Source organism: Phalacrocorax carbo, chromosome 1 (genome assembly GCF_963921805.1).
Source record: "Phalacrocorax carbo chromosome 1, bPhaCar2.1, whole genome shotgun sequence".
NCBI classification, from domain to species: domain Eukaryota; kingdom Metazoa; phylum Chordata; class Aves; order Suliformes; family Phalacrocoracidae; genus Phalacrocorax; species Phalacrocorax carbo.
The window spans coordinates 44,700,726-44,728,479 of NC_087513.1; the positions used below are offsets into that span (position 1 = coordinate 44,700,726).

Genomic DNA, 27,754 nt, shown 5'->3' on the forward strand with positions numbered 1-27,754 from the left:
AGTGAGCATACAAAATTCAGCCCTTCTGAAGATTCTTACACAACAAAGCCAACATCTTTGCCACAGTCTTCAGGTTAGACATTAATTCACATATAAGCATTTAAATGAAATAATCTTATTTTCTGAGCTGCCAAGCCACTGCAACGTGCATTTGCTACCAACAGAAGTGTGAGTTCAGTAGTTCTAAAAATAAAATTCTTCACTTAAATGCACGCAAATATGTTAAAGTGTCAAATCGTAGGTGCCTTACTTCTTTAAAAGTTTTTAGTGCTTGTGAAAGGTAATATATGATTATGCCTTTAAAAAAATCATCTAAGTATTAAAATTAACTAGAAAGCAACATATGTAACACTAAATGTTTAGTTCATTTCCTGTGCTATTTCAGTCCTTCCCTTCTTTGAGTGAAGGTAAAACCAGGAAATATTGTTGAGTAAGGTTTTGTTAATGGTGCTGCTTGTCTCCTATGTTCTTTGCTGTTGGATCCACATACCTTCAGCACTGAAGAACTAAATGATATACCCAGGTTGCTTATGTACAGCATAGATGTAATTTTTATTCCCTAATGACCAAACTGCATTTGATGACTGCAACTGAGCCCCTAATTGCTGGCAGTTCGAGAGGAGAAAAGCCAAGAGTATTCAAAAAATTACTGGGATGTCAGCTGGGAGATGAGGTTTTTTCTGTTGTTCTGTGGTGAAGATAGGTGAATTCAAAGAAAAAACAAGTGTTATTTCTTTGCTTACAATTTTGTCCCGAAAAAAGGCCTAAAAAATGCTTACTTTCTGCTCAAAGAAAAATATATTTACATGCAGTACATTGGCACACCTATTAAGGAATTTTTTTATTCAGGCAACTTTAGCACTGTAAAGTTGCCATTACTAGAAGGTAGTTTCTTCTGCCACATAATGCAAACAACATAAGTGATTCAATAAGCACTAGGAAGTCTAAACATTCTGAAGAGTTGCATGCTTTGTTGTCTTATTGCCTTGTTTTCTTTTTCATTCTAAAGCTCTCCTTCAGTTGACCTAGTAAGCATTTTGAGTTTGAACCTTTTTCTGTGAATTCTTACACTTCTTTTTACTCCAGTGAGACTGACTCAAGTCTTTCATAGACAGTTTGCTTTGTTTGAAAAGAACTGTCATAACAAAGTATGTACCACAAAGGCATCTTTAGTAGCTTTGAAATTAACTTCACTGATCCGTAATAATAAATGATTCAACAATTGTATTAATCTAATTTTATTATCTAATTTAAAATGTAAATATTTAAGAATAACTTCATAAACTGAAGTATTTTTAAAGCAAATTGTCTTTTCTACTAGAATTATGGCAGCAGTAGACATTTATATTTGTATTATAGAATAGTTTTTGTAATATTTGCATGTAAGAGTATGATTTTTGGAGTGACAGATACATAAAAGGTATATTTTGAGCTTTTTTGAAGGAGCAAGTTATCTTTTAAACTGTATTATTTCAAACTTTTTGGCTTGGCCTTTTAGACAAGCTTTGTAAGTCTGAGTGCCTGAAGTTTGGCTTCTAAATCTGTAAAGCTGAGACATTCCTAAAACAGGTTCAGAGGCAATGGTGATGACCAAGTTTCAAGACCATCTGAAAGTTCCCTGAGTATAGATGCTCAAGTAACACCTTCATGAAACCTGCTATGGGATCAAGTTAAAGATTTGATATGTAGCTTTAACGTGTAGTTTTTAAAATCGCCACGCACCAGAAGCAGCAGTGAACACCTAAAAATGAGCATGAAAACAGGCACTCATTTTTTAAATCTTTAAAAAAACAGTCATAGCTGTTTGGTTTCTGTAGGGCAGACCAAGAGTGTGATTTATCTGTGACTTTAGATATCTGCTTAAATGAGATGAAATCACACCTATTTCTCTTCATTGATTATCAAAGGACTCTAAAGTGACTAGCTCAGAAATAGGTGTCTGTATTCAGTCAGATGAATCCTATCCTTACGCTCTGAAATGGCCCTTAGAAGAATGTTACTGAGTACATAGTGTAAAATGAAGCCTGTCAATGTGTATGAAGTGGTGTGCTGGAAGTATGGATTTCTCAGGGCCATATGAGCCCAGAGCACTGTAAAATGATCTGAAGAGATGATAGAAACTGTAACTACCGTATCCATATCTGCCAATACCTGAGATAAAAACTAATCAAGACAATCACCCAAGATGTCTGACATATAATAATATTTGAATCCCTGAGAGAAATAAACATGATTCTTTAGTTACTTGAGTATTTCATCTAAAACTTATTAACATGCACAATATTGGTTAACTCTCAGTTTGCTACATTTAACAAAAATCTCTGTTGCAGGTTACTTAGTTATAGAAAATCCATCAAGTAAGTTGATTAAAGATTTTTATATTGTGGTCATTGGTGAGTCTCAATGTGTGGTTCCCTCCTCTGTATTTATTAGAAAAAAACTCCAAGCTGCGTATAAATCATAAAAGCATGACTAATTGCACGGTAACTGGAGAAATGCTTTCTCTCTCTCTGGGGTGAAGCCTGAATGTCTGTGTTTTAGCTTGGGAAGTAATACAGGAATATTTAAACTCCTCGGGGTTTAAAAACCATGTCATTATGAGAATGAGGTCACTGCAATATTTTATATGTCTAAAACCTTGCAACGTATAAAATGTTTTCTGTCAGACAAAGAAGTATTATGTACTTCAGAATGCAATGATAACTTTACAAATGTCCATTAATGTCAAAACTTCGTTGGAATGCTGTTACCTGTAAAAACAATCCTACCCAACAGTACTGTTAACATTGGCATCATTAAAAATTTGGTGAGGGCAAACAATGGGGGGAGAAAATGCTTCTATTTTAAGTGACTGAAAACAACCAAGTAAGCATGCTGTAAGCAATTTATAATTTTCTGTCTATAAGTATCAGTTTCTACTGAACAAAAAAACATTATTAATGAACTGCAGTTAAATAAGAATAAAAAGAATGAGAAAGAAATGCCCTGCAGGTTTCTAATTCTTCTGTCATTACTTTCAGGCCAATAAGCAAGAAATCCTTCCTACAACATGTTGAAGAGCTTTGCACAAACAACAACCTAAAGTTTCAGGAAGAATTTTCGGTATGTTGCTAGCAGTTGTCACAACATCGCAAGACCTTCAGTCGTTTCATGTGTCACATTTCATGTCCATTTTAAGCAGGCAAGGCCGTGAAGGACTCTGGCCTTGATAATCAATACCCAATTACCAGGTTGATTGTTTAGAAAGTAATATTACACTGATTTGGATTCTGCAGTCTACACTGCAACCTGATTTATTCACCTAAGTGTCAGCAAAAGATGATCTTCTTTAGATTCTGATTTTTGTGAGAATACCGCAATATTTATGCTTTTATATAGGTAGCAATACATATGTAGTTTACCTGAGAACAGTTTATTTAGAAATAGTTTTCTAACATATATACAGGTATATTTAAGTGCTTTAAATAAGTTCATTTTCCTGAGTGATGTTGACCCCAAAAACACAGCTGACATTTATTCTGTGAAACATTCATGCCTGAGTCATACTGGCATGGAACTCAGAAATGTTTTTCTTTCATAGGTTTCAGTGCAGAAAGTAGAAAGTTTGTGAATGGTATTTTGGTCTTTGATTCTTTACAAATAATAGGCCATACTTGCCATGCTCTTGAGAATAGCCTCCATGTGAATAGCCTCCATCTCCTTACGTGAGTAGATGAACTCAGCAAGCCTGTCTTTCTTTCTGAAAAGAGACCAGCTGTCAAAATATACATTACATATAATATAATGCATATATACTTTCAAATTTAAATCTCAACGTTTTCACTATTTTTATTAAGTAACTTCTTTACAGCTATCATTTTTTTCTCAACAATATCTTCTCTTCTTGTTATTTCAGAATCCTATCATCATCATCATTTTTAACACATACAGTCATTTGCCCTCACAAAAATAATTTGTCAATCTCCGGTGACTTTATTATTTTGAATTTATAGATTTACCATGAATTGCTTACCAGTTGGATTAACAAAAATGAAGACTCAACAATTGGCTTTTCTTCTGCTAGATTATAATATTTCAGTCTCTGAGGGAAAACCAACAAAAGTGTGAAAAGATTAATGGTATTTCCTACAGCTTTTTTGTTATGCTCCTTAGGTAAAATTGGTCTGGATTTAATAATAAAAAGCACCATAAAATTCTCTGAGCAATAAAGTAAAAAGAACTTTTTTTCCTAAGAGTAGAAGTGTTATTTCACTTGAACAAGAGTGATTATAGTTACATTATGCATGACTGAACAGATGAAAAGTTTTACTAGTAATAACATTTTCACATATTAACATTCATCATTGGAACGTTTCTAGTATTACTTTCTTTAGGTGTGACCCACATTGGGTAAGCCTTACAGTGTTGTAATGCCTTAAAACTTAAACAATAGTGTTTTATCAAATCAAAATCCTGGCAATCCATTTCAAATTTAGAGAAATATGAGTAGCTGAGGCCTCACTCAACTAAATTATATAGTCAACTTATAATCAACTGTTTTGTAAGTCATTTGGGCTTCCCTTTGTTTTTTTTTTTTTTTCTCTCAGAGCTTCAGCTTCCATGTTTCAGAGTATAGTAATATCTTCCCAGATGACTTGTCCAAGGGCAGGCAGAATTGCAGGGTAGGTCCAGTTCCTGACGGAGAGTATATCTATAGAATCTGTAGCACCCCTCTTATCAGATGAATAATAGGAGTGACAGTGCACTTGAAATGACAATGCACAGAAACAGGCAATGCAGACAACAAACAAGCAGACCTCGTGACCTGCATTGTTTCCATCCACATTCTTCATTTTAGTTTCACATGAATGACTCAAGGCTCCTACAATGTGTGTAGGAGAGATGAGCTCAGGATATAAACCCATGGACCATTGTATCTGAAGCACATAACGAAAAGCATGGTGCTGAGCTTGCTTGGGCTCTCTGGCCATCTCTGTACTAGTAAATTCAAGTATACCAGGAACTGGACATAAGAATATGATCATTTACACTAGTAAACTCTTAGTATGTTCCCTGCCTTGAATTTGGACTGTTTCAGCTAGCAGTCTTCCTGGACAATTCCAGGGTATGTTTCGGTAGGTAAAGTAGCCTGGGGATCATTTACAATAGGCAGCTTGTAGACAGCAAACCTGTTTTGGAGTTTTCTAGCATAAATGTGGTTCTTTCCATTTCACTTAGTCCTGGAATCCAGGAACATTCCTGGTCTCATCTGATTTGCTGGATTCAAGAAGCTGCTGTGCCTGGAGACCTCCAGGGTTCAATCTCAGCCCACATGTGAACACGGCCTATGTGTAAACATGACGAGAAGAGAAACTGGACCTTGGAATAGATCTGGATCCATGTCTTGTCAGAAAAGACAAGTTTAAAGAAACCATAGGGAGCCACAGTAACTGATGGTGGGCACCACCTAGCTGATATTCAAACTTCCAGCTTTTCGGATGATTTCTGTATCTCTCAATACCTTTGGAAAATCAAATTTTTCTGGTAACTGGCAAATTACTGAAACAGAAATACTTCTGTAAGTGTTTTATGGTACGTTCTGTTCATGAATAAAAAAGGGAAATACCTCCAAATGTCACCACAGTACCATAAAAGTACTAGAGTAAACAAAGTGCAAATTAATTATTTCAAAGTTTTATAAGTCTGCAAAGAAATATGGTTTCTGTGACAAATTATTATTGAATCTGGGAATCCAAATAGCCTTTCCTGAGTTCTGAAAATAATAATTTAGACTGAAATCCATAGTGGTGCAGAGAATTGGTATGAGGCTTTTGAGCACTTGTTCAGTTATGGAAACATCATTACAAAAATAACATAATCTGCTTCTCTATTTCCTCTCTACTACAAAGTACTGTATAACAGTGCTACTTCTGTGCTAGCTAAGTGGCAAGCTAAGACTCAGAGGAGTGAGGCAAACGAGGCAACTTAAAGTTCACATGGCATGAATGTGATATGGGATCCCATGGCCCATAATACCCGCAAAATGCCATAGGCGTTTTGTCTATCTTCTTCCTTCGTGCAAAATTCAATGACAGAAATTTTGTGGGAGAGTTTCAGCTTTCTCAATGAGAGAAATTTTAACACCTCCACCCTTAGCTGTGTTATACTGTTTTATGAAATCCTGATAGGAATGCCCAGCACTCTACTCTGTCTGAGAACAGGGATATTTCTCTAGATACAGTTCTAGGGCTGGGGCTTTACTTCACTGGAGTACTGCTTTTTAAATGTTTCATTACCTTATTTATTTATTTATTTGCTAGCAATTGCCCATTAAATTTTACTTATAGAAGACAAACTGTCTCAAATACCTGGGCAAAAGAGCTCTTGAAAATAATTACCATCGAATCTGATAGTAGGGCTATCTGCCCCACTTTTGGAATTAGCCCATGTAGAGAGTAACTGCTAATATTAAGAGACAAATTTGAAGGGATTACTCAGCACAAGTGGCAAAATTTTGTGTTTTACTCACTCAAAGCAATAGGTAGATCTCTTCATTGGTATCTCAGCTAGATGTTGAAATAGACTTGCATATAATATTTTGCAAACAAGGGGAAAACCTATTACAGTTCATGTAGTCATTAACTTAGAAATTCTGGCTAAATTCTGGCTTTTCTAAGAGTTTTCTATTCTCTTATCACTGCTATGATATCTCCATTAACAAGTTATGAAGTGGTCTCCAGTCTTTTACTCAGCTTTGGAAATTACACCTATTTATGTACACAAACACTCCCATCAAATAAGTTCCTCAATATAAGTGATTTATCCATCTCTGCCCTTCAGTAATAGACCTAATGACCAGTTATGAAACTGCAGTACAACCCAAAATAACTCTTCCCACCCCTTTCACAAACAGTCCCATGAACAATAGCTAATTGCCAGTTGTCTCAACTTAATTAAATTCTCATCAGTTCTCATGCTGTGGCAAGAACTCTCCCAAGCTACAGGAGTCAGGAAAAGGCATTATTCAAGAATAAGGCTGTGTCAGTAGGGCATGGTAACCAAGCTTGTGACTTCATGAAAGGACAGAAAAGAACTACAAAAGGTGATAGGCTGACTTTATCCAGACTTGTAAAGGTGAAAGTTCATGTAAGCTTTAATTGTTCAACTTGACAGCATTGTCTGCAGCGCTGCATCTAATGCTGCTGTGACTGGGGCTGACAGCGAGGTGGAATGCTCTGTAATGCTTCCAGCTGTTCTTAGAAAGGCACTCTGTTGCTGAACTAAAGGAATTCCCCCTCTTACTGGACTGATTGTGTCATGTTTTATATTCACTGAAGGTAAAATGCAAAGTTTTACCAACAAACACTTATTCCTCTACAGGAGCTTCCGAAGTTTCTTGAAGACCTTGCTTCAACTGATGCTGATCTGCCTTGGAACAAGTCTAAGAATCGTTTCCCCAACATAAAGCCATGTATGTGTGTTTATCGATCGACTCCTCTGTTTTGCTCTCTGCCTTCAATGGTGCAGCAAGTATTTGGAATGCAACTGTATTTTTGTTTGATCTGTCTTTGAAATGGCAGAAAAATCATGTCTGCATTATGAAATAATTTTCTGTCAAGTAATCTGTCTTTTCATTGTGTTTTTAAAAACAGTTTTATTTGCAAGTAGCTTTCAACTTGCTCTCACAAGCTTTAGTATGCAGGTGCAAGAAACTGTAGCCTCAGTAGTTTCTTAGCTTTGTAATTCAAGCCATGTAGCACACTCTTTAACATTCTTCCTTGGTTTTTTTACTTTTAGTGAGAAGTAATGTTTTTAAACATATAAAATCCACATGTTTGTGCATTCAGCTACCTCAGGAGCCTGGGTATGCTTTCTTGTGGGTATGTGTATATGTGCTGCAAAGGTTCCACAGAAGATCAGACTGACTGTATGATAACTTAAAAGCCAAGGCTAGATTTTATCACAGGAGACAGGAGTCTGTCTCTCTGTACTCAACACTGCTTCATTTTTCAGTTAATAAGACAAGAAATTTCATTATTATTTTAGGCATTAGCTGTGATGTGAGATGGGGAGCATGGCATTCCTTGGTTAATAATGCTATGTTCTGTGCTATGAACTTTTCAGAGCAGCTGTTCCGGCTATCTGCTGCCTTGTTCAAGACATACTCTAAGTTACAGCCACTAAAAATTGATATTCATGACACACAATGAAATATAAACAGATGAGTTTCATAAATCTTTAACTTTGCATTCTAATTTTTTTTTTTTGAAGACCAAACATCAAAATTTTGAATGTTTGGTTTCATGATTTACTTATTCACATGTGACATCTTTCCTGGTTTCTGTCATTTCTGCATACACACTGTGGGCCCAAATTAGAAACCCTCAATCATTTTTTTTTTTCTGTAGTCATGAGCTTACCTTATGTAAAGAAGTAAAAGTATATAAAAGTGCCAGGATCTGGCTCAAATCTGTGACCTGGTCAGCAAGTGTATAGGAAAGACTGTCAGACCCCTGACCCTGCTCTCTGATTCACAGAGAGGTTGTCTGTGCTAGAACAGCAAGACTTAAGGTACACAGGCTACCTTTAGGCAGAGTATCCTCCCATGCATACCTCAAATAGGACCTTTTGGCACGTTCACCATTTTAATTAAAAAGCATTATATTAAATTATGTCTGGAACGTTAAAGGATGCCCAACAGTAATGGCAATTGATTAAATTCCCTTTGTAATTAGCGTTCTACTATGTCGAGTATTGTTAGATTAGCAACAATAACAGTATTTCTGACTTCTTAGCACTCCAGGACCATTTGTTACATGCATCTATGGTTTTTTAACAAATCTTTTAGTTAACTAGACTTTATTTCCATGATAGATAATAACAACAGAGTAAAGCTGATGCCCGATGCTGGTATACCTGGATCTGACTACATTAATGCCAGCTACGTGTCTGTAAGTAGAAAGTCTCACATTTTTACTATATTTGTTTTCTGGTAGAAGAGGGAGTCAAAAAACAACCTACAAGAAGAACAGGATTCTGATTTTTCTTTCATTCACTACAGCTACTGTTGCCATGGCATTGTTCAAGTGACTCCTGTGGCATTGAACATGACTAGTTAAAAATATAAACTAACCCATTTTCATTACTAAGCAATGATTTTCAGTAATAATCAGAACTGTGTCCAGCAAATTAGTTTCTAGAAATTGTCTCATATCATTATTAAAGACAAGAGTGAAACTCCCACTGAGATCAATTGTTTAGACAGGTGTTATTTGGCCTCTTGGTTCAGCAGTTGGGGCTATTGTGTATGAACAGGGCAATGTAAAGATAGCTGAACTGAAAAGTTTCATAGAAATGGCTAATAATTCTGGTGAGTGGGATTGGTATGCCCCTTATTATTTTGTGAAAGTTATGATGGAGGAAAATGCTAATAGGCTTCTTGAAGAAGAAACTAATGTTATATTTCTCATCCTCAGCTTTCTTCCTAGACCTTCCATTTTCTAATTGTCTTCTCAGAAAATTCTTCATCTATATTTTTATCTCATTTTTGTCCTGTTAAAGCCCGAGTGTGACATAATTATGCATCTAATTTGTTGTAGCAGTGGCTGGTGGTCTCACATGAGGTCAAGACTTGATGTGCACTAAGCACTACTCAAACACATAGCAAGACATGCAGACTGTAGTCTAAAGAGATGACACAATGGCAAGCAGAAACGGGTATTTCCAGGTAACTAAGAGACATTCACAGAGAAGAAGCAATAAAGCTGAGAGCATCTTCCTCTCTCATTAGCAAAAGCTATTTATTCCTTTTATATGGAATGTCATAGTACTGACAGTTAGCAGACAGGAAGAGCCATGCCACGTTGTTACTTGATGCTGGAACTATATACAGAACCACTGAGAAGGAGACAGCTGGGAGCAAGGCCTAGGCTTTACCTTTCCTGTCACTAACTGACATGCCAAGGCTTAGGTAGGGAACACTTAACAGCAACTTCCAAAAACCTGCAGCAAAAGCCAACAGCAGAGAGCGTTCCTTGCTGAGATTTCACATTTCTTTACTGCAACAGGCATCTCACTTTAGGTCACCATTCATCAGTGAATAGACAACTGTAATGTTACCATTTATCAGGGCTAAAGGTTTGGCCTTTATATTCTCTCACTTCCCATATTTGTGGATGTATAAATTTATAAATGCATTATCTCAATATACAATAAGTGTGTCTGTGTGTATTTACATACCTAGGTGTATATATAAGCATACATATAAAGAGAGGGAAAGAGAGGTCTTGTATATAGTTTTAACAAGTGGGAACTTGGCTGTTACTTTTATTTTCATTGGTTAAACAAGAAAAATTCAGTAACTGAACTGTGAGCTTTGCATCCCTGAATTATAGTTTCTCACCTCACTCTTAAACTACAGAGGATTAACATAGTTTCTCACTGCCACCTGTTGTATATTATAGATGGAGTAAGTAACAGGCAGCTGTGAATTATAGGGCTATAATTCCAACGAGGAGCTTTGGTGGTGCTATAAACCACTGTGTCTGTTGTTTTGAGCAATGAGCAGAACTCTGTGATATTACAGACTGCTAGCTCTACAGCACAGATTTATTGCCATTATTGCTATTGCTATTTTAGACTTTCTGTAGTGCATAACACTTCCTGTAGGGTATGCTTAGTTTCTCTGAGGAAACAGATCAATGAGAAACCATGCACTGACAGAATTTACACGGATTTTTTTTTCAACAAACTTCCTTCTCCCCAAGTTTTACACCAATTTATAAATAAAGAGCAGAAGCCAACACTAAAATAAAAGTCAACCCCTACAGTAGGTTTCTGGAAGACCTTTTATTAGAGATCATTTGTTTGATTAGCTCTATCCCTAAGTTACAGCAGATCCCTGACGATCACTGGGAGGACGAGGTCATCAGTGTGGTGTGTAGCTTGCACTAGCTCTCAGATGACTCCTTAGTCGTTCCCCTGGCTCCACTGCTCCTTAGCCCTATTTAATTCTGCTTTGTTGGCCACCGCCTGACACAGTTCTTGGTGGTCTCTGGCTGGATCTGCAGTAAGGCTATTTTTAAATGGCCATTACTCCCGATGTCCCTGTAATTTCTCTGCTGAATGAATTTCTATTAGGATGACATTTCCCAAACTTTATCAGAGCATTGGTTCATAACTGATCTGCATGATGGAAAAAAATGCCATTACTACCTTAGGTTTCCAAGGCCATCTGCTATGCCATGGTTAGCCAGGCCTATGCCAAGTCGTTCAGTATGTCTGACAAGGTTCTAGCCTTAGGCATGATAGCTACAGGCACAACTACGAGTCACATGCAAACTCTTTTTTTCCTTGCCAATCATTATGTATTAAATATTTTCTTTTTCTCAGGGTTATTTATGTCCAAATGAGTTTATTGCAACTCAGGGACCATTACCAGGAACAGTGGGTGATTTCTGGAGAATGGTGTGGGAGACGAGAGCAAAAACACTTGTGATGCTTACACAATGTTTTGAAAAAGGACGGGTAAGTTACCAGTGTACCAATTAACAGCATTTGATATAATTGGAAATTCTGTATGTAGTTTCTGTCAAGTTTATAATATGATCATTGTTAATAACTAATCATCTCCCTGCAGATAAGATGTCATCAGTACTGGCCAGAAGATAATAAACCAGTTACTGTGTTTGGGGATATAGTGATTACTAAATTGATGGAAGATATTCAGATGGACTGGACCATCAGAGATCTAAAAATTGAAAGGGTAAGGCAGAACTGGAAGCTGATTTAATAAAACCTATCCAGCACCTCTAAGAACATTGGATATGCTCCATCCCACCTGACTATCCCTCAGTATTATTCTTTTACTCTTTTAATACATATACATCGTACCGTCTGGTTTCCCTGCATTTTGTTTTCATTCCTGTTTGTTTTCTTCTTTTTCCCCTGAGAATTTTCTCCAGTTCCTGTCACAAAGAGCTCAGATAAGTGGCTGACATGATATGAAGGGCCTATCAAGGTTACTGAACCTCTGGTCTGGTGGGAGGTGAAGTTTCTATTTGGACACCTCAGTTGTCTCTTCTAGAAAGGAGTAATCCTAGCCATTCTGGGATCAAATCCCTTTGAATGTATCCCTCTCAGATTAAAGGGCAAGATTCTCTGGTGCAGCGCAGCTGTTTTTCATTGTACAACCATCTGTATTGATCTCCACCCCCAGGAGATTCACCCAGTATAAATGAGAATCATCAGTATTACTCCCACTCTTTGTGCTGGGAAGGCGGGGTGGGAGGTATAGCATAGATCTTCATCTTTGTCATAATCCACAACTATAGTTTCCACTCTTTGGAAAAATTAGCATCCAGAATTAAGTCAGACCAGCAGGTGGGCTCAGAAAGCAATCTGGGCATAATGACCTAAGATGAAGTCAGACGCCTTTTGCACTCCCAACATCGACCTGTGTTGTAAGCAGGGCAGCCAGATCCTAGCACCTGAACTCGGCTATCCAAATGCATGCATTACCATCCTGCAGCATGTGCATGTGACAAAAGGAACACAGCAGTTAGGGGATTGTCTCAGTAGTCACCCCGTAAGGGTATGTTGTGCACATAGTACAGGAGAGTTCAACATTTTAAACTGAGTGAGGAGATAATTTTTTTTCAGCTAAAATAAGCCATGGATTAAACAAGACCGGAAAAAGGACTATTTAGAGTAAAAATACATGCCAGCAAAATGCAATGTCACCTGTGTTAACCAGTGTGAGGCTGAAAAGAAAAGAAGACAAAACATAACCTGAATTGACTAAGCAAGCAATTTACTAGAGCTGAACTACCCTGCACAAGAAACTATGTCCTTTATAAGCATGTCATTAAATGTGCCATATTGCTGGCTTTAAGATTGTACTTAATCTTCTGTTCACAAATGGATGATTCTTGATGATCTTCCAGTGAGGGTAAAAAGCATATGTGAGGGAAATCGTTCACAATTGCATCCAAAGACACTTCTCTCTTGTTTTTATGTTGATCAATTTTAAAAATACAGACCCAAAGTAGTTGCTACACATAATTGTTCACAGTTGTTCAGATTCTTGCAATGTGAAAAGAGCAAGTGGTTGGTTCAAAATAAATTTAAAAAAGGAACTGGTTCGTTACACAACAATTGATTAAACTGTGCTACTCCTTGCTGTGAATACTGTGAATGCTAAAAACTTACAGGGCTTCATAAAATCTAGAGAAATTAGAACAGAATTCTGAGAAGTGCTATTAAATTTTGAGACACCATCTCTGACTGAGGCAGTTCATAAGTAACAAACTATTAAGAATGGAAAGAATGTTCTGTGGAACTATAGATACATTGTTGTCGTGTTTTATAATTTTCCCTACAATTTTTCCTGGACTACTGTTGGAAACAGGATATTGGTCTAGACAGGCCTTTGGCATGACCCTGTGCTTTTATTCTTATGTCCTGCATAGTTAGTCTAGATATTGTATCATAACCAGCTTTTTTCTTTGAGTTGTTATTGCTGCTCTGATCGAGAGGGCGTCAAACACTTAGAAAATATATTCCTGTTTACCAGCGTATGTGTGTATTTGCCTTGACTACATTAGATCAGCCTTGCTTTTCCCTAAATAAATTTGTCAGTCCAGTTCACTAAACTTCTAAAGGAGCTGTAGAAACTTCAACCTGTAATCTACAAATCACATTGATATAGTGACTGAAGTCAAATGGAGAGGACTGCTGAAGTCATTAATACTTCCTGAAAGATGGACTTGATGCCATCTCTCTCAAAAAACCTGCCATAAGATCCGTGCACAACAAATTATCCTTTGGCACAAGTACATCCTATAATTATTATGCTATTCTGCCTTTCTTTTTTACATGAAATTGCTGAGAACTTTACATGTTGCTTACTGGATCTTCTGTCACATTTCTTCTGCAAAACGTGTCTTATTTTGTATTTTTCAGCATGGAGACTGCATGATGGTGCGGCAGTGTAACTTTACTTCTTGGCCAGAACATGGAGTCCCTGAAACTACTGCACCAATTATCCATTTTGTAAAACTTATCCGTGCAAGTCGAGCACATGATAATACACCGATGGTAGTTCACTGCAGGTAAGCTTATTCACCAAATCATTAGTTAGTATCTTAAAATGTCAAGTGCATGTTAATGCTCAGGGAAGTTGCCAGAACAACAATGAAAAGTGAGTGCACAGGCATGGTTCTAGTATGGACAGCAGTCAAGGTTTCTCTAGCAGTGCTCCTTAGTCCTTTCTAGGAGGTAAAATGCCAAAGCGTGTCTTTTCCTCCATTCTTGGAAATCCCGTTGAGGTGATGTCAGTGAAATAGTTACTTCAACAATTACCATATGGTACTGCTGGATTTATCTCAGTTTTCCTCTTCATTGTAAGAGGAGGAATAGCAACCAACATGTTGGTTTTAATTATTTCTATTATAAGTATAGCTCTTCTTAAGAAATAAGTATTAAAAATTGTATTTAAAATGTACAGGTCACATATCGAGAGAGAAACTATTTGGGAGCCACAGAGAATGACAAATAGGAGTAATAGTTTACATATGCCAGATTTCAAGCCTGGGTGCCTGTAAACAGCTAAGATCTATGTTTAGGCTCTTAAATGGTCCGGTGGTTAGAGGAGTTCAGCTGTCATAGTTCCCATTGATTTCATACTCAACACTCTTAAACAGCTATTTCAAAGAGTAAGTGTGTGGGGAAGGCTAAGTCTTCAGGAAGGTGGTGAGTGTGTCTGCATTTTATATGCAGGTCAGTATTCCCACTAAATGAGTGAGAACACTCCAAAATTGTGATCTGAACTCAGTGGTCTGCGATTGATCCTTTGCTGTCTGTGTGAGTCTGGAAATATGTGGAAGGAAGAGCTGGGTTTGGTGCCACAAATCTCTTCCCTAACTGCCCAGTTATCATGCATGGGAGTTCTTTTTATTTGTCCTCAGTGTCCTACAGGTGCCACCCACAATGGGTGATAAAGCGTCTTTTTATTGGTATCGTTGACAGATTGACATTTCCCTCAACTGCAGGAGCCAGAAAGACTATTACAGGAGAGAACTACATGGTCTTCATGTTTTGGGGACACTTATGTGCTCTGGGGCCCCTCTGCAATGAATCCTATCCCTTTTTCACAACACGGATACATAAAAGGGCCAGCATGGGCCGGATACTCTACCACCACTCAAATTCCCAGTGTTATAAAGCAGCAGTATGTGTTCTCATATCCAGAAAGCTCATTCATTACTTTCTGCTCATAAGATCTTGCAGGTTCAAGAGGGTTTTGCTATACATTTCCTGATTATCTGCAGTGATATACTCCGCATTCATTACATAAATTGCAGAGAAGTTTGACAGTGATTTTAAGAAAATCCTATTTGTTTTCAAGCCTTGGTAGCTACCAGTGTGTCTTGCACACACATCCTCCTTTTAAACGTATTTTATTTTAAATGTTTTGATAGATCCCATGATGTTTTCTCTCAAATATCAAAAGCATCACAGAATCCAGGTGTGATGTCACAAAGTCTTCTGATTTTTTTTCTTTGAATTAGTGAGCTCTAGAGAATTCACATAAAAGTTTTAGGATCATTTTTCCACTTATACAGACTTGGTTTAGTTACATCTCATTTGTCTGATGCAACCCCTTGTAAAATCAAAATCAGAGCATGGGTCAAATCCAGATTTCACTTGATCCCACTCAGCAAGGAGACACACACACACACACAGAGAAGTAAATACTGAAAAAGATTTATTTTTTCCAAAGTTTTCTTTCCATAATAAACTTAATTTAACCAGAATATTCTAAGAGATTATTTTATACTAAAAAAATTAACATAAACACTTTATTTTTTGTATTATGTTTGTAGTGCTGGTGTTGGAAGAACAGGTGTTTATATTGCACTTGACCATTTAACCCAACATTTAAATGACCATGATTTTGTGGATATCTATGGACTTGTAGCTGAGTTAAGAAGTGAAAGAATGTGTATGGTACAGAATCTGGTAAGATTTATATATTTATCTATTCCAGTTTCCTGTTAAAAAGTTTGTCATCAGATCTCCTACAAAACAAGACTAGATAGCTCAGAACAATCAGCCAGTCAATACATTTTCTACTAAATCTTGCTTCTGTTTGGATTTCAAGCATTGTGCAATTGTATTCCTTTAATCTATTTAAATATATTTGGCCAGCAAAGTCTTGACAAGTGCTGAAAAGAGTCCCAAGATATGTAGTTTTTAGAAGCTAAATTATAATTTCTCAGACTTTGAGAAAGTTTGTTTCAAGTTTTGGGTGAAGAACAGTTGTTAAATGAAAAAGGGATTTGCTCATGCACTACTTAAGTTGACTTTATTTACTACTGAATTGTATGTATATTTAGCATATCCTCCAAACTTTTAAATATTTATTTACGTTTGACCTCATTAACGATTCCTTTATTCTTTTTAAATTGCTTCAAATAAAATAACACATAGGATAGAATTAAGCACGGTCTTCAGAGTTTGCAAAATCAAGGCAATGGTGGATTTTGGGTCTAAAAAAGTGCATTTCTGGCCAACTTACTGAGTATGGATACAAGTTAGGGACGACCTGCTTGTAAGGAAGACCTCTGCTGTATCTGGAGACCTGGATACAGGTAAAGGAGTAATAGCAGAGTTTAAAGCTGATCCTAAATGCCCAGTGGAATGGAAATCCATCTGTATTTGCATAAGGCTTCTGGAATAAGCCTCCTGAGGGCAGATCTAATGGAGGGCTGCTGCCTGAAGCCTCTGAGTCTACAGCATGACTTACCAGCTTCTCAGTATGGGTGAGCAGTTTCCACATGACTGGTGGTTTTAAACTGATTTTCAATGTGAGGAGTCTTCTTCCACTAGGAATGCAATTCTGCTGTTCCATATCATGGCAGAATATATAAAAAGTGTGTCAGAATGTACAAAGAGAGTTTAACCTCTCTTCAGCAACTGCACTTCGGAAGATTTTGTGAGACCTTGTAGTGATACTGTGCCATGCTGTTTCTTGTAAGGAGCTGTCTGATTACCAGTTGCTTTCAATTTTTCCTTTTCAAGTCTTGATGCAGCTAAACAATTGCCAGGACTTTCCTGTGACGATTGATTCTGGGAATATGGGGGTTTTTTTGTTGTTTTACTCTTTTGACTAGAAATAGAATCATCTGAAAGTAAGGCAAATGCTGGAAGACAGTTTAATGGGAGGCCCCCCAAAATAAAATCTTAAAACACTAAGACTTTTAATAAGATCAGTGTACATTTTTATAATGTGTATTATTTTTGTGTACCTCTTCATTTGCATACTTTGGCAGAGGCTAGAAGAAGATGTGCCAAAATGCAATAGAAAATGATGGTCTCATAGTCTGATTTCCAAACAGATCAAGTATTGATTTATATGGTAGCTGCAAAATCCTGAGACAGGTTGTTCTCTGTCCAGGCCATTTCTAGCTCATGTTTACAAGACTACGAAATGCAGATCAGCACTAACACTTTCCCAAAGAGAACTGAACTTGTAAAGTTTTATGGCGGATTCAGTAGTCAAACTATTCTGATGGTTCTGTTACAAAATACTGTTCAGTAGTCTATATTCAGATTTCATGTGATGAGCACAGAAGATATGAAGAGGAGAGCAATTCCTTCCCAGAACTCAGTTTAGAGATCCCTCCGTCAAACTGTCAGTAAGATCTATGAGTAAAATAAATGCAAACTGCTCTCAGACACATTTTTACTTGATTATAGCTTCAAAATAGTTTTACTTTCACCAACAGAGTCACTCTCTGTTACTGTAGCCAATGGGCACAGAATGGCCCACATCCATGCAATTAAACACCTCTGCAGTTACCTCTCTCTCCCCAAGGTCTCTGTCGGGAATGACCCATAGTTTGCAGCAACTCCTGAAACACACCTGGAGATTATGTGAGATAGTGCTGGTTCATGTGGATCAACAGTATGCAAGGGACTATCCAAACAATTTGAAGTAGTTTGGATGATTAAGTTCCACTGGCTGGCGATGTACCCAGACACTGTTTAATTCCCTAATGTAGATATAATTTCAATATACTGGTACTCTGCCTGGTGGCCTGTGCATTACCAAGGCCTGCCTTTGGACTACAGGTAAAGTGCATAACCTAATCTTTCGTGAATTATTTTATTCTTTCTCCCACTTCCAACCATAAAAAAGACTTTCAGATAATTAAGAATGTTGTTAATTCTAACTGGGAAAATAACTAGTCACACATACATTCCCCAGGTATCCTGCTTCACTCTCCCCTGGCAAACCCAGAAAGATTTTCATTGCCACATGCTCACGAGTAGCTGTATGAGTGCAAGAGATTATGGAATTTTTGGAATCTGCCTTCTGAATTGGAATAACCAGTCTAAACTCCACTGAAGCTTAAGAGCTTCATTGTAGAAATCCACATTTGTCCAGAGGATCTGTTAGTCATCTTGCCAAGTCAAGTACAAAGGCTGAAGTAGTTTGAAGTAGTTTGAAGTTTGAAATAGTTTGAAGTAATGCCATGCTGTTGCTTCAGTAAGCAAGCTATTGAAGAGTGTACTGGTACTGTGTACTTCAGGGGCCTGTGAAAGTCTGTTCTAATTACCCATGGCTCTGGAGCTGTGACCCTAAAATGTATCCATGTAATCAAATTTCTGTTATAAATCTGAGATGCTTCAATTGAAAACTGACAGCAGTTCTGAAACAAAATAGCAATTATTGAGCAGAAAAATTACACTAATATATTTACCCACGCAGAAGTCAAGGAAGTTAAAGTCATTTTTGTTATCTTCATCTGTAGCGATGTTCAAAACCCATCTGGACAAGGTCCTGGTCAACGTGCTTTAGCTGACCCAGCTTGAGCAGCAGGAGTTGCACTAGGTGATCTCAGGAGGTCCCTTCCAACCTAAACAAATCTGTGATCTAGCTCATTTTCTGCATCTACATGAACAGTACTTCTCCTATGTGAAGATACACTTAATCGATTTTCTTTCTATCTCTTTTCATTCTTCTATTTCATTCTTTATTTCATTATTACATTGCCTTTTTTTTTTCTCTTTTCAGCAATCATTACCCAGAGTTACTTTATGTTGTTGGAAGTGTCAGATTAACTTTAGTTGCCCACCCTTTGCATTATATTCTCTTAAAGATGATGCTACATTCTAAGAAGTATCACTAAAAATAATGTGATTTTTTTGCTCTTAGCAATGGTGTGTGCTCCTAGAACATGTAGATTTACTTGAACTTTTGCATTTGAGTGCACCCTGCTGGTTTTCTTTATGCTAGAAAGAGGAAAATTTTCTTATCTAAATATTACAATTGTGGTTCAGTTTCTTCAGTCTGAATCTAGTGGCAAAAAGTAATCAAACAACTTTTCGCAGAAGAAACCTTTACAGAAAATTGTGGAACAGACCGTCAGTGTCAGTTATGGTTAGTCTAATTTTATATGTCTTACTGAGTATAAGAATTAATAAGTTTTGACAAATTTTAACATATTATGCCTGATAATTAATGAAATCAGATCAGGCATATATGACATGGTTGAAGTGCTGAGATTGCTGAGTTTAACTGCAGTTACTTTGAGAACATCTAAATGTTATATAAAAAATTAAGTTTTTTGGTATTAGGAGTCCATTTTTCTTCTAATCAAACATCTTTAAATTCACACCTTACAGGCACAATACATCTTTTTGCATCAATGTGTATTGGATCTGTTGACAAGCAAGGGAAGTAGTCAGCCCATATGTTTTGTCAATTATTCAGCACTGCAAAAGATGGACTCTCTGGATGCCATGGAAGGTAAGGAGATACAGATTGTCTTGAATATTATTTTTTCATAGCAGGTGCATTGACTTATCCAAACTAAGAAGCAGAAACAAATACTTTGACATGCGTTTTTTGGCTTCAGAAGTGTGATTTTATAGGATTTTGCTGCCCTTTGGTCTCCTTCATGGTAATAGTCATTGCTCAAGATTCCCACTTTTTTCCCTGCAAGATCTTTTAATTTCAGCTAAAAGAGTATCTACCATTAGTTACTATTTGTTTATGAGGTAGGTTAACGTAATGTATCTGTTTCTTTTGTAGGTGATGTGGAGCTTGAATGGGAAGAAACTACCATGTAAATACTGAGACTAAATATTAAAGATATTGAGGTTCTGAAAGTTAAAGTCATATTTTTCTAAGCACAGGGGCCAAAGTGAACTCCCCTATTTTGATGATTAAAACAAACACGGATGACTGAAACAGCTTTTCTTCTATTAATGTGCCTTCATAAATATGTTAAAGTATTTTATTCAGATCACTGAGCAATAATGATTTGGAGTACTTTTGCACAGACTCCACTTCTGGTGTTATGTGAATACTGCATTCAGTATGGATTTAAACAGAAAGTGTGTTTGAGCATATTCCCTATTTCCGGTTATCTTTGTAAAAGAAGAAAAATGAGCCAAATACGATGTAAAAATTTCATATTCCCAGTGAACTTATTTTGGTGTGGATTTGCTGTGTTCTTTGTGTTGTGGTTTTAAGTAAAAGCTACATTTCCTTGAATTGTTCTTGCTAGATTGGTTTCAGTGTTGTCAGCTCTTGCAGACTAATTCCAATACCATCACAGTGATCTTTACCTAAATGTATGTTCTTGTGTTTTGAATCTTTTTTTACGAGAGGTAGCATATCAGCTCATGATCCTGAACAGCTGAAGAGTCACCTTCTGACATGGGGAGGATTATTCAGCTTTTACACAACACACAGTAGCTCTTCAGGGACACTTGGGGCTATTTAAGCTATCTTATAATCACAGGGTTGTTTTTTTTTAAATATACAATGGTGATTGCATATGTTCAGTGCTGAAGAATTTTACATTCCTGCTACTTTTTAAAGCAGACAAAACAAAGTAAAACTATACATTTAGTATATATTATAATGTATGTTAGATTGACCTGAGTAATAGAATGTTTATAATTCACTCACATTTCTTGAATATAACACTGTTCAGTATTTTGAAAGGTTGCTCAAAATTCAGCAACGATGTATTTTATAACACAGAGTTGTCCAGTAAAAAAGTTGTTGCTCCTTTCTCAGGTTTGGCGAATCACTGTAGCCACTGAAAAGTATGGGAACTAATATTTGGAGATTTAGTCAAAGAGAACATCTTCCACTCCCACTGATTATCATTATCAGAAATAAATCTGAAACTGGAATGAGAGAAGCAGGAAGCTCTTACCTGAGAAACAAAGCAAAAACTGGTACAGTGGGAAGACCAGAGGGAGAATTAAACTGTGTGCCCATGTTTTACATGGAAGTGACAGTATTCAATTGATATTACTGGGGGAAAGGGTTGATTGCTAAGTTTTTCTCTGTGTCAAGAAATGTATCATTCTAAATAATACTGAAGCTGTGACCTTAATCTGAGATGCAAAACACGATAGCAAAGAGGCTTTGGAGTTGCCATTTTATATGCTGTTCAGACGAGAAATCCATAGCCTGGTTGAGGCGTCAAGCTCAGGCGTGTCAGACGAACCTCTTTAGAACCTTGAAAGATGTGTGTGTGCGTGCACACTCTGAGCAGAATAGTAAGTGACCAAAACTTTACCTCTCTTAACTGTAGGTACCAGACAGAAAATACTATGCAGTATGTAACCTGATATTTTTTCGTAAGTGAATGACAGTAGGTGTTTGATGTCTTTTTAGAAACTGGCAAGGATGGGGCAGTGAGGACCCTTTGTAATTTAGCAGAAAGTGCCAAATATCTAAAATGAAAATCAAAGAACAGCATTTAAGGAGATGGAAAACAGTCTACATAGATATTTTGGGCAATCTGTCTTCCAGGAAGACTGACGGTATTGTAAACATCACCTGTCAAGCTAAAAGGAAAACAATGCCTTTTAAAGCTGGATAGAGGGGGAGAGAGGTGATGTCCACAGCTGTTCAAGTCTCTGGCAAAGCATTCGGTACAGCTCTAGTTTCATTTGGTTCCTATGAAACATGTGTTCTTCATTTATTATACATGTACTTTAAAGTATTCTGACAAATTGCTTATATGGACTTACAGATGTTTTTCATGATTTGTGTTTGTACTTGGTAGCAGTACATGCAGGACTGTGATAAATTGACATTATAGAGTCATAATCTTGTATAATCTTATATCCATAATGGTGGAATTTCTGTATGTGTGTCGTTCCTCTTTCGACTGGAGGAAAAAGCTAAGAAGCCTTATGCAACTTAGAGATCAACTCCAGAAGTTCCAAATGTGCTTAAGTGTTTTCTGTTTTGTAAAATACTTAACGATGAAGATTTCCGCATCCTCCTTTAGGGGACCTGCCTGTGGTCAAACACTATGTTCAGTAGCATGCTTGCCTGATGACTTAGTAAGCTGCTAGAAAATGTGACACTCTTTTCTGTAGAGGCAAAGTGAAAAACTGAAAAGTAATTCAAGTAGTTTATTGTACAGTTTGATGTAAGAAATCTGATACATGCTGCATTGACACATTTCGCATTGTCTTTAGGGTAAAAGCCAATATTCAATATAAACTGGCCACAACTCCTAAGATACACAGTCAGAGATAGAAATATCTCCAAGCAATTCTCTCCAAGAACTAGTTTTCAATATAAATACAGCAGTAGTTCACTGATCTTCTGATGTGCCAGCCAGTTATTTCGAGGTGTAGGGGAGCACCTACATAGCAGGAGATCTCCCAGACCTCTGGTCAGTCGTGAAGGAAAAATTTCCACATGGACTCTTCCCTTTCAGCCCTCCTTCCCTTATGCAATGACACCTGTGGTGGTGCTATGGACAGAACTGGAGAGCTGGAGGCAAGCAGAATTTGTCCAATTGCTATTTTAAAAATATATGTATATAAAGCAGCACATCATTATGATTTTTAATTTGCCACTCAATTTTCTACAGATTCTTGGCACTAATATAGCAAGAGTATACTCTATGAAAATTAGAAACTGAATGAATAAAAACTGGAGAAGAACACACAAATCTGTAGGATGATTACAACTGTATTGAAATTAGGTCATACTGTATGAAAGTATTCAGGCAAGTTCTATACAGGCCGATCTATCTCCATACATAGAAGAAACGGTCTTTAAATATCTATCTTTAGAGCCAGTTCTGTTGGATACCATTAGAAAAGGCTACTGTCAGTGCCCTCAGAAACTGATCTGTTCTATTTACGAAAGTAATAGAAAGAGCAGAACAATTGATGTTGAGTTTGAAGTGCTTTTTTATAATGTTAAAGGAGTTGATAAAAATAATTGTGCATTGGAGCTTGCGCTTTTACTGTATACATGGAGTATTCAGTAACATGATTGCATAATATTATGTGAAACATTAATAATGTGTATTAATCGGTGTGATGCCATCTGTGCGCTGCTGCAATACAAAGTCTGCTCGTATGCAGTTACTACGACAAAGCAGCAGAGAGCGATGAATCAATCGTATTTCATACTAAGGTAACATGACAGGGTGCCTTCCTGGCTGTGCACAGAAACTCCAAGACTCCTAGATGTGGACATGGATTTGCAGAGGTTCAGGCCACAGTGTCCCGTGAAGTCTGTGGGCAGAAGAGGTGGGTTTTTTTTAATATTTTGACAGCAAGTTAAAATAAAACTTGAAAAGTACCAATTTCAGAGTATGTACTACATGTATATTAAGCATCACACAACATCACTGTCTATCCCTGGAAATAAAGAAACAATAAAAATAGACGGATCCAAATTAAGTTTTGTTTTAAGAACTCTGAAAAGTATCCAATTACCTCTCTGTTTGAGGGGATATACAATGAATTCAGATTGGTTTATAATTAAGCAAATGCCCATTCAGTGGTACAAAGCCTGCAACGCACTGAGTGCAGTAGGCTGTAACTGGAAACCATTGACATGTAGTGTTGGATGTATCTTGGTCATTTTTTATTCTAGGGAACGGAGGCAGAGACAATGTACTGAAAAGTGATCCACTATTTCACCACTTTTCCATGACTGTGGTGTCACCACGCTACATACAGTGCTGAAAGGGCAAGTTCCTCCCAATATTGTTGTTCATGTTTTGTTCTGTTTTCTAATGCTATATTGCTTGCCTATACGTGACTGCATTTGAAAGAATTGGAAACAATAATATGGATCATCTGAGTTCAAACACTGCAGGAGTCATCTACAGGCATCCATCATTCTCAGGTAAGGTGTGTAGTGGCCTTACTTCAAACCTGCTGCCTGTCCCTTTCCCTGCGAGTTGATTTCCAGGTGACATCACGGAATATCAGCTGCATTTTTGCGCTGGCCCTTGCCCAGAATACATTTTCTGCCCTGTCCTCCGTGTGACTGTGGTGACGAGGTATGAGACGAGTGCAAACCTACTTGTGTGCTTATCTCGGAGCTGAGCTGTGGCATCAGTCGGATGTCTTCGCAGCATAGGCTCTGTATGCAATTGAAAGGATAAACTGGCTTCCTATCCAGAAGTTCCCCCTACCGGTGTAATAAATTCTGATATAAATTTTAGCACTGGTCATTGTTCAGTGTCAGCTGAAGATAGCAAAGTGGATCCAACGTTCGATATTTTGCATGGCGATTTTCTTTTCCCAATAACTTTTCCCAAGCCATGCTCAACTAATTACTTTAATTATTTATTCTCACAGCTCCTTTATCATGTAGGCCCTTTCTCAGGTTCCACTATGTAAAGAAAGCTGAAAATCAATGGCTTTTCAGCACCGAATAACAATGTCTGTGACACATTTCACAGATCTCACTTCATCAGGCAAAGTTTGGGCTGAAGTTGTGCCTCTCTATTTCAGTTGAACGACAACATTTAGAAGGTTTCAGTTATATTTGGATCGTCTTACTCTGCTTGTTGATTGGTGTTACCAGGGTAATCTTTTTGTAGGATGACAGCTGCACCCAGCTATCCACTGTAATCATGAATAAACCATTCCAGTACTCTTTACAGTCAATAATGAGCTGAAGGAAGTTTTACAAGGATGTTCCCAAAATATTTTGCAGGAGATGGAGTTCTGGGTGATATAAAAAGAATCCTTGGATACTGGAAACCTAATATGCAACTAAAGCTCTACCATTCGCAGTTGCATTCCACGAAGCCTGCTGAGCTGGAAGTGAGTCCTAGAAGACACAGAGCGTACTTGGGACAGCATAACGCAACCGTTGGGCCGAGTACTGCAAGCTACAGGGCTCCCTTGCCATCCAGGCAGGAGCACACGTAAATAAGCTGCACTGTAAAACGTCCCTAACTCAAAACAGAAACACAGGAAACACCTATCATGACAGCAGGTAACAACCTTTGTGATTCGAGTTAGTGCTAGGAACCAAAGGACTCGATTTAGTCAATTCTTTCACTAATCTTAAATATATTAACAAATGTTTTGGCACCACAAGTGTAGAACATGGGCACACAGAGTATAGACAGAGGAGAGGATTTTCTTCCACTAATGGAGGCATAAGCAGAAAAGTAATTAAATCTGTATGTGTCTCTCCCTCCGTCTGCTGCCTGCGTGTGCTCACCAGCTGGGGATAACTGCACATAAATGAAATCTATCCACTTTTGATTAATATCTTGATAATCCCTTTCTCAGAATCCAGCATAAAAGAGTTCTGTGCCTTTTTATTTACCCATCTTCTGTTGGCATTTAACTATTTTTTCTTATGGGATTCTGCTACTTCTGTGTCAGTATTACAGAGACAATACGAATAGCATGAATCTGGGCTTGCATATTGTGCAAAGAATTCTTAAATGAGCTGCAACAGCTCAATACTGCACTCCAGGCATGGGCAAGGAATTGACCTGAGGAGACTGGCTGCCTCGCATGTAACCTTACTCTCTTTTGAGAACAGGACAGTTACCTGACAAGGCACTGTTCCCAGCAGGGACTCCCAAAAATGTTCCCAAAGCTGACTGATATGTAGGATTTTAATCTGAACTTTGCTCTGCTAAGGATAAATAAGAAAATTCAGAGCTAGCATTGTCACTGAAACCTTTAATTATTGTGCAAATCGCTAAAATTGTATGCATAGTGCAATTAGGCAAACAGACACCCCTTTCCAATCTGGACCTTGAATACTAAAGATCACTGATTATCTGTGATTTGTCTTGTGTTTGTTCTTCTTTGGTGTAATACCTTGACAAGGCCTAGATCAGCACTCTAAATCTTTCCCTATGTTACAGTTTAATTAATCTTGCCTAGTTTTAGCTATATCGCAGTTACACATTCAATTTAAGCCAACCGTCTTCTGTTTTCAATGGGGAGACATGGACATACAGAGAGGATGGTTCGTGCCAGATCTACAGCAGGTGTGTAAGAGAGGCACACCTATACAGAAGTGAATTTACTCTGTGCCTCTCTCCTTTGGCTATAGGAGTTTAGACAACTCAGCTATCTGCCAAATACTGTATTCTGTAAATTTCAGCAGAGAGCTTCTAAACAAAATGTACCCTTTGTACCAGAGGTACAATTTAGTTTAACTTCAGTAGGAAATGGAGCATCTATGCAAATGCATCACATAATTCGTTGTCCAAATCCCTGTGCCGAGAAGAGTAAGTCACAGGGACTCATCTTTGCTGCTTAAGACACTGAGAAGCAAAACCTCTCGTTTAACTGGTATTAATAGTGCCTTAAGCTTACAGAGACATACCATCGTCTTCATGGTTCGCATTCAAAGTTTTGACATGTTTCTCTTTTATATATAGTTGGTTTTTTTTCTGTTTCAAAATGGGAATTTTTAAATATTGACTTTGGAATAGTTACAGATTGTCTTTGGAAAATAGTGAGCTGACCTGATAAAACAGCTGTAAGGAGGATGCTTTGATAAAAAAAATTTCTATAATAGCGGCCACATTATTGCAATTCCTCAAAAATATACCTACTTCCTGTGGGGTGGCCATTGTTGTAAGCACATATTTGCTAAATATACTGTACACTAAGAATGTGACTGAATGCTCAGGAAGGCAGATATATTTATCACTTCTTGATTTTTCCATTCTTTTTGCCTTTCCAATTCTTATCCTTTACGGGCACTCCTAAGCAGGTTTTAGGGACATATCAGGTTGCTGGTTAACGGAGATTAATTGTGTCAGCTATACTAACAATGTACAAACTTAATGAGACAAACATTCCTCTCCTGCATACTGGTGTGCTCTCTGTGAAACCAGAAGGGATCCCTGACATCACCACCAGAGCCAACTGGCAGTCACAGAAAGATGGTCCTGGGCTAGTGTGGGAGAAAATCTGTGCTTAGTTCCAAGTTTTCACAAACTTTGCATGTCTGAAACAAATAATTTCTGTCTCTCTCAACTCCCTATGCTAAAAAATATGATAATAATTACGTATTAAACCTTTTCCCTAACATTTACGCGTCCTATCTATTTATATTTGGAAGCTCTGCTGGGAAAGCAGTTTCTCCCAAAATTTCTTTATACACCTCCTATCATGACTAAGAATGCTTTCAAAGTAATAAAGTCTTTCTCCTATCAACATCCTCCCAAAACAAACCAATGGCCACTAGATCGTCAGGAGTCACTATGGACAGCATCACTCCCACACAATGCTCATGCTTTGCTTTGCCTCCACCATCCCTTCAGGTCTCTCATCTGGACACTAACTTCATCTTTCTGGAAAGGTTCCAAATGAGCACCCCAGGAGCACAGCACGTACTTGTCACAAAAGCCATCTTCCTTGTTCAGTCTTTGGGCAAAAGGATCTGCGTCTGGAATAATAGAAAAAAATGACAAGGATTAATTTAAGATGCCAC

The 27,754-nt window shown here is 37.5% G+C and overlaps 1 protein-coding gene across 3 annotated transcripts in view; it reads left to right on the forward strand.

Annotated features, from left to right (window-relative positions):
• Positions 1 to 24,050, forward strand: part of PTPRQ (protein tyrosine phosphatase receptor type Q) — a 145,119-nt gene extending 121,069 nt beyond the window's left edge. For 2 of the 3 annotated variants that reach the window (XM_064450170.1, XM_064450180.1), the window contains 10 exons: positions 2,331 to 2,357; positions 3,021 to 3,102; positions 7,360 to 7,450; positions 8,854 to 8,930; positions 11,371 to 11,505; positions 11,618 to 11,743; positions 13,942 to 14,090; positions 15,864 to 15,999; positions 19,672 to 19,795; positions 20,081 to 24,050. In XM_064450170.1, the coding sequence (XP_064306240.1) occupies positions 2,331 to 2,357; positions 3,021 to 3,102; positions 7,360 to 7,450; positions 8,854 to 8,930; positions 11,371 to 11,505; positions 11,618 to 11,743; positions 13,942 to 14,090; positions 15,864 to 15,999; positions 19,672 to 19,795; positions 20,081 to 20,118 (985 nt within the window). In that variant the 3' untranslated portion in view covers positions 20,119 to 24,050. The remainder of the gene's footprint in view (positions 1 to 2,330; positions 2,358 to 3,020; positions 3,103 to 7,359; positions 7,451 to 8,853; positions 8,931 to 11,370; positions 11,506 to 11,617; positions 11,744 to 13,941; positions 14,091 to 15,863; positions 16,000 to 19,671; positions 19,796 to 20,080) is intronic. The other variant, XM_064450185.1, reaches the window with a different exon arrangement.
• Positions 24,051 to 27,754: the final 3,704 nt, after the last annotated feature.